This window comes from Indicator indicator, chromosome 1 (assembly GCF_027791375.1).
Source record: "Indicator indicator isolate 239-I01 chromosome 1, UM_Iind_1.1, whole genome shotgun sequence".
NCBI lineage: Eukaryota > Metazoa > Chordata > Aves > Piciformes > Indicatoridae > Indicator > Indicator indicator.
In genome coordinates, this window is record NC_072010.1 from 65,774,037 (window position 1) to 65,782,007 (window position 7,971).

At 39.8% G+C, this 7,971-nt stretch overlaps 1 protein-coding gene across 3 annotated transcripts in view; it reads left to right on the plus strand.

Annotated features, from left to right (window-relative positions):
- The window catches only part of TFDP1 (transcription factor Dp-1), a 47,483-nt gene extending 41,955 nt beyond the window's left edge, over window positions 1–5,528 (plus strand). For 2 of the 3 annotated variants that reach the window (XM_054391544.1, XM_054391557.1), the window contains exons 10-11: window positions 455–536; window positions 4,647–5,528. In XM_054391544.1, coding sequence (XP_054247519.1) covers window positions 455–536; window positions 4,647–4,794 — 230 coding nt within the window. In that variant the 3' untranslated portion in view covers window positions 4,795–5,528. The remainder of the gene's footprint in view (window positions 1–454; window positions 537–4,646) is intronic. The other variant, XR_008489319.1, reaches the window with a different exon arrangement.
- Window positions 5,529–7,971: the final 2,443 nt, after the last annotated feature.

Genomic DNA, 7,971 nt, shown 5'->3' on the forward strand with positions numbered 1-7,971 from the left:
ATGGGGCTGCCAGGGGTCAGCTCATCTCACCCTGTTCTTCACCATGGGCTGCAGAGAAATCTCTGCTCCAACACACCTCCCTGTCCCCTTTCTCACTGACTTTGGTATCTATGTCGTTATTCCTCTCGCATCCCCCTCCTCGCCAAAATGACGAAGTTGCCCAGCAGGATTTTCTCCTCCTAAGTATGTGATCGTAGAGGTTCTTCCACTGTCACTGATTGGCTCAGCCCTGGCCAGAGGGAGGCCCAACTTAGAGATGGGGCATTTCAGAGGAGCCACACCTGTAGCCCCCTTGGCTACCAAAACCCCAACAGATGCAAATGTCAGTATGTTTTGGTTTGGTTGCAAAGTCCTTTCCTTAAAGCTTTTCAAAAGGTTTAAGCATTTCCATGGAATTAGATGAGTGTGTTTTGAAGTATTCTTGAAATATGTATTGTATTGTTTGTTTTTGCAGAAATGGCTCAGGGATCAATCAGTAGTGTATATGTCACATCTTCATCAGGTTCTGCATCAAATGGCACAAGATTTTCAGCCAGGTGAGATTAAATTATCAATTAGATTTGTAAGTCTGTTTTTATCAAAGAAATTTAATTAGAGAATAAATACTTACTGAAATAAGTTCTGGTTTGATTCAGTATCGTGTGGATATGTGTTTAAATTTATTTTCTGACATAGCTTTTACTTGAGTAGTGGTAGGTTTACCAGTACCATTAAAGAAATCTTTTCCTGTGTAGTGGAAAAGAAATTGGTTAGACTGATGTTAATCTTGAGTGTGTTATTTTACTTTAGTTTTCAGTTTGTCACAGGAAAACAGATAATTCCTTAAATATATAACATTGGTGAGGCTCTCCCTTAGTGTCTAACTTAAAAAAAAAAAAAAAGGTTTTGGTCTTTGATTTTGAAGCAGCATCAGAAGTTGTTAGAGGGATAAACCATAAGTTACATTTAACTTTGTGTGGACATATGTCACGTCTGAACTTAACCACTGTTTTCCTCATGCCGTGGAAGACACTTTTCCTTATGTGGTCACAACTTGCTAGGTTCTCACTGTTGCATTAATTAAAAAGATGTCCCGTGAACTCTAAGTTGTAACATGAGCCAAATATCATTAAAGTGTTTTAACATTGTTAACAAATATTCAAACTGAGCAAGCTGATAAACTGAACAAATTATCTGCAAAAATGTTAAATTTTCAACCAGTTTCTGTTGTGGGCAGAAACTTAGCCTTATCTGTAAAGTTAGTTAAATTTGTATTGTACATACAACAGCTTATTCAATCTGGGCATGGTTTGTGTTGGAAAGGATCTTTAGTCCATCCTCCCTGCTACGGACAAGTTCATCTTTCGCTAAATCAGGGTGATCAAAACTCCATTCAGCCTGACCTTGGAATACTCACAGTGATAGGGTTTCCACAGCTTCTCTGTTCAGTGTCTTGCCACCCTCGTTGTAAAAAAAACAAACAAACAAACAAAAAAACCCTAAACTTCCTTATGTCCCACCTAAACCTATCCTCTTTCTATTTAAAACTGTTTTCCCTGGTCTGTCACTGCAGGCCCTCATGAAACCTCCTCCTCAAGATTTATTATAAGCTCCCTTGAAGTACTGAAAACCTGCAGTAAGGTCTCCCCATATCCTTCTCATCTGCAAAGTGAACAATCATAGAACAGAATCATAGAATTGTTTTGGTTGGGAAAAAACCTTTAAGATCAAGTCCAACCGTCAACCTAACACCACCATGGCCATTAAACCATGTCCCAAAATGCTTTGTCTGCATGTTTCTTTGAACACCTCCAAGGATGGTGTGTGTGTATCACTTCCCTGGGCAGCCTGTTTCCAATGCTTGACCATCCTTTCATTAACAAATGTTTTCCTAATATAAAATCTAAACCTTCCCTGGCACATTTTGAGGCCATTTCCTCTTGTTCTGTCACTTGATACTAAGGAGAAGAGGCCAACCCTCACCTCATTACTAAGGAGAAAAGATTGACCTCACTACAGCTTCCTTTCAGGCAGTTGTAGAGAGCAGCTTCCTCTTCTCCAGACTAAACAATCCCACTTCCCTCTGCTACTCCCCATAAGACTTGCTCAGCCTTTCTTTGTAGGAGAGGTATTCCAGCCCTTTGACCATTTTCATGACCCTCTTCTGGTCCTGTTCTACCAAGTCAATATATGTCTTGTACTGGGGACCGAAGAGCTGGATATAGTATTCTGGGTGAGGTCATGCAAAAAGTGAAGTAGAGGGGGTGGTAGAATTAATTCTCTTGATCTGCTGGCCACACTTCTTTTATGCCCAGGATACAGTTGGTTTTCTGGGCTGCAAGAGCACATTGCTGGTTCATGTCCAATTTTTTTGTCCACCAGTATTCGCAAGTCCTTTTCAAGAGGGTTGCTCTCACTCCATTCATCCCCCAATTGGTACTGATAACTGCTGCAACCCAGGTGCGGGACCTTACATTTAGTCTTGATCTTCATGGGGTTCACATTGGCCCACTCTTCAAGCCTGTTAGGGTCCCTCAAGTGTATCAACTGCACCACTTGGCAAACCAACTGAGTGTGCACTCGATTGCACTGTTTGCTATTAATGAAGGTATTAAGTAATATTGGTCTGGACCCTTGAGTACCACTTGTTACTGGTTTCCATTTGGACATTGCGTTGTTGGCTATAACTCATTGGTCATGGCCATCCAGCCAACATCTTATCTATCAAATATTCTGTCCATCAAACTTTTATCTCTCTGGTTTAAAGGTAAGAATGTTGTGAGGGACTGTATCAAAGGTCTTCCAGAAGCTCAGTTGGATGACTTCTGTAGCTCTTCCATGGTTCATTGATACATTCACTCCATTATAGAAGGCCACTAGATTAATCAAGTATAATTTGCCATTGCTGAACATATGCTGATGGTCCCTGATCACCTCCCTGTCATCCGTATGCTTCAGCAGAATTTCAAGGAGGGTCTGACCTATGATTTTAGTGGCCGTATGAGGTGGGGCTGAAGAGTAGAGGACAAGTTGGAGAGATAGGGATTTAATGGATGGACTGTTCAGTGGGTAAGGAATTGGCTAGATGGTCACACCCAGAGGGTAGTGCTCAATGGTTTGAAGTCCAGATGGAGAGCAGTGACAAGTGGTGTCCCTCAGGGGTCTGTACTGGTACCTGTGCTGTTTAATATTTTCATCAATGATATAGACAGTGGGATCGAGTGCACCATCAGCAGGTTTGCAGATGACATCAAGCTGAGTGGTGCTGTTGATATGCCAGAGGGACAGGATGTCATCCAGAGGGACCTGGACAAGCTGGAGAGGTGGTCCCAGGTGAACCTCATGAGGCTCAACAAGAGCAAGTGTAGGGTTTTGCACCTGGGCCGGAACAATCCTTGCTATCAATACAGACTGGGAGACGAGGTGATAGAAAGCAGCCCTGTGGCAAAGGACTTGGATGTGCTGATGGACAAGAAGCTGAACATGAGCAGGCAGTGTGTGCTTGCAGCCCAGAAGGCCAGTCGCATCCTGGGCTGCATCAAAAAGATGTATGGCCAGCAGATTGAGTGAGGTGATTCTGCCACTTTACTCTGCTCTGGTGAGACCTTACCTGGAGTACTGCATCCAGGTATGGAGTCCTCAGTATAGGAAGGACATGGACCTGGTGGGAGCAGGTCCAGAGGAGGGCCATGAAAGTTATCGGGGGTTGGAGCATCTCTGCTATGAAGACAGGCTGAGGGAGCTGGGATTGTTCAGCTTGGAGAAGAGAAGGCTCTGGGGACACCTAATAGCAACTTGGCAGTACCTGAAGAGGGCCTACAAGAAGAATGGAGAGAGACTGTTTACAAAGGCCTGTAGTGGTAAGACAAGGGGCAATGGCTTCAAACTAGAGAAGAGCAGACTTAGATTAGATGTTAGGAACAAGTTCTTTACCATGAGGGTAGTGGAACACTGGAACAGATTGCCCAGGGTGGTGGTTGGGGCCCAATCCCTGGAGATATTCAAAATGAGGCTTGACAGGGCTCTGGGCAGCCTGATCTAGTTGAGGATGCCCCTGCTGACTGCAGGGGGTTTGGACTACATGACCTTTGGAGGTCCCTTCCGGCCCAGACCATTCTATGATTCTGTGATTACTTTGGCTCTTTCTAGAATAGCAATTGTTTCATGTCAGAATATCCGGCAGGCTCTGTCTTTGAAATTATTCAAATAAGAAAGTAGATACTCTATAAATCTACTTGCTGATCCAGGATCTGGGTTTTCATTATAGAGATACTCTCACACAGGGAAAAATCTGACATGCTGAAGTTTGTTGGTGAGTTGGGTTTTTTTAATTAGAAAAGCATAATGAGAAGAAAACAGTGTCAAGTTAAAACTATGGCCCTTGGAGTAATGACAATTTGCCATGTAATTACAAGGAATTAAGGAGAAACTATTAATTTCTCAATTTTCCAAGACGAGTGCTTCAGAAAAATGTGATGCAAGTATCCAGGGCTACACAAAAATATATTAAAGACTGTTTGTAAAGGAGCAGTGGCAGATTCATGAAAGGAGCAGAATAGATGCATGGTTATATTTAAAAGGACAGCAAAGAGAGAACAATCATTGAACAATGCCAAATGGCTTCTTTGTTTTTTGTTTTTGTTTTTGTTTTTGTGATTTTTTTCCAGTGACTTTTCCAATGGTGGAGATGGGATGTTGGCTACAAGTTCCAACGGATCTCAGTACAGTGGCTCCAGAGTTGAAACACCAGTTTCTTATGTTGGGGATGACGATGATGACGATGATGACTTTAATGAAAATGATGATGACGACTGATGCCCTTTGCTTGTAGACTATTTTCTGTTAAAATTCAGCAAGCTTCAGGAATAAGTTGTTCTAGGGAGAAGTGTCTCAAATTACTTTGCCCCATCCCTCAAGGAGAATATTGGTAAGCAGTTCTGAGTTTAGAAATTGCACCTCTGATAAGCAAACAAGGATTGTTTTATGTAGGATATTTTTAAATGTGGTGTGGATGTGTGTTTTTGATACCAGTGTGTTAATGCAGAGCCTTTATTTACTCTTGTTTTAGGGGGGTTTGGTTTGTTGGTTGTTTTCTGTTTGAGATAGTTTTGTTTTTTTTTTTCTTTTTTTACTTGAAGGAAAATGGATTTTGCCCCAAATGTTCTTGCAAAGTTTGCTAAAGAAAATGTAGACACATCTTTGAGAAATAAAATGCTATCCTTCTGTGGAAAATGAATACACTGAATGGCAATTTATTTGGAGTGTATTTTGATTATGCCACTTTTGGAGGGATAGTGAGCTGATGTAGTAGTGTTTTTTGTTAATCACGCCGTGTCCAAAGAACCAGACAAGAAAGATACGTCCTACTTTTTTTACATGTTAAATTCCAGAAATGTTTTGTGAACTTATTTTCCTTAAATTATATCTAACATTGATTCCATCAAGTTTATATACTTTTCACTGTATGTTGGGACATTGAATTGCAAAGATTTTGGCAAATGTTTACTGCCAGTTGGTGCAGCTATATAAAATGTCTTGAAGGTTTGGAATGATTTATTGCTTATGGTAAAATTTGCCTGATTTCTTACAGGCAGACTTTGGAAACTTTTTATTATATAGTTGTTTACATACTTATAAGTCTATCATATAAAGACATGTACTGAAACAAATATTTGTATTTGTTTCATAAGCATCTTCCTGTAATCTATTATAAAGTTGAAATTAAATATAGAGAATGTTTTAAGTTTTTTAACTCAAAATTTGTCAATCATTTTTAATAGTTCATTTTTATAAAAGGAATTTCAGGGCAGGTGGTAGTCTTTTTAAATTTATTCACAAACAATTAACTGCACAAATACTGTCAGCTGCCTATTCTGAGACAGTAGTCTTTTTATTGAAACACAAATAAACTTTTCTGTAATATTTTATGGATTATAAAGAGACTATAATTGTTTGACTTGTTTAACCTTGGCACTGTTAGTTTTTATTAATAAAACGCGCATGGGCATTTTTAACAAGCTCTGTGGTTTTTCTAATTTTAGGGTAATTTTAGAGCATTTCACTTACTCTCGTCACAAGACCTAGAATTAAATGGATACTGCATCTACACTACAGAGGGCCCAGATTTTTTAATTTGATTTAGTAATTTGTCCTTTTATGGCTTTTGGTGATACAATATGAAAAGAGCAGTATCTTACCCTGTACACTCTATTTTTCATGTCTCCTTATTCCAGTCACTTTGCTCCTCAGCCCATATTAGTACTCCAGGTTAGCATCTCTGTTTAAAATCCCAAGCTTGCTGTCCTAATTTTTTATCCCCTGTTCCTCAGTCCTGGCTTTGTCATACATTCCCATGTCCTCAAAACAGGTCTTCATCTGTTTTTCATGTACTTGTACCTTGTACCTTTTTGTTATATCACATCCTCTCTTCTCACCTGAAAGCACAGATTACAGTCACTGCAGGTTCAGAGTCAGGATTTGTTGCTTCCACAAACTCCAGGGAGTTGCTGCAAAGACAACTTAGTCTGGTAACTGCTCTGTGTGATAAGGGCTCCTGGATGCACGTCAGTGGTAAATGTGTTACATGGTTGGTTTTGGTTTTCTTCTGAGGGATTGTGGCTTGACAAATCTGTGGCAAGGCGATGTGGATGCTTGCCTCGGAGCAGTTGATACGCGGTGAATGTTTTCTAACTGTATCAAACCTTGTAATATGAGTGAAGCAAGTGAAGTGCTTAATTTTGTAGGCCTGGGAAAACTATTTGGGGTGGGCTAATCAAATACTTTGCTTCTCAACAAAGATGTCATTCTTTGTAGTGCTAATGCTAGAAGCAAGGTTCTTCCTGTGGTTGTGTCAGATGGTTCAAATTGTCTTTACTGTTAAATGTCAGTTTTACCTGCAGAGTCCAACAATAGTTATCCAGAAACTTTTGACAGTCCAAGCGGATTATTCCAGTTTTACCTTGTGTTCTAAATCTCCACTCTATGATCCAAGATTTACCTTCAAAGAGAGAGTTAAAAGGATGTTAAGGAAGGCTTGAAAGCATCTGACAAAAAGTTTCATTTTGTTTCTTAACAGTGGAATTAGACCTCAGATGAAACAAGGCCAAGGTGAAAGTCTGTTGATGTTTTTAATTACTTAGATTTCAGGCAATTACCTGGTCATAGTGTTTAGGTGAAGGGGGGTGGGGTGGGGAGAGATAAGTTAGACCAATGGTGAGGGAAGAGGTGGAAACAGGGAAAGGAGACTTCAAGTAGTGGTAGGAGGGAACCGGAAAAGAAAGAAGAGATAAGGTCTTTACAGAGGGACATAAAAAGCAAGGAATGTGTAAGTCGGGAAGAAGTAATGAGAAAACAAGAGAAGACTTGTCAAGTATTTCATAAAAAAGACTAGTAGTAAAAACTTTATTTAGAAAAGAAGGCAGAGAAATGCGTAGGACAGATATAATCATTTCCAGCCAGGCATGAAAGGACCTGGAAATTGAGAGGTAACTTTAAACAGTATGGTTCTGATTTCTGGGAAATAGGGAAATTGGATTCTTCTTTAATATAAAGAAAATAAAGACTGATATTGATCGAAAATCAGTCACGTAGTATCTTCACAAATGTGGGGTTTTTTTATTCTTCTATGACCTCCTGTTTGTTAAATTTTTGAATGTTTTGAACAGGTTGAAATCCAAATTTAGCCTCAAAATTTTCATCTCGTTGTAACACATCAATGTATGCAACATGGCATGTAACTGTAAACAGTGCAGTGATACCAGCCCTAACCTATGGGGAGGGCTAGGCAGAGCAGAACAGAACATTTTCACATCCGTACCTTAAAAGATAGGAAAATTGCAGACTTTGGGCAAGGTTCATGTTCTTTTATCATGTAAACTTGAGGGATTTCATTAAAAATGAAGCAGAAGGTTAAGCAAATACTTAACTCTTAAAACAGGCAACCCTGGTAGTTTATGCTATATAGAGTGGATCTTTATATTTTCGGATGCTGAT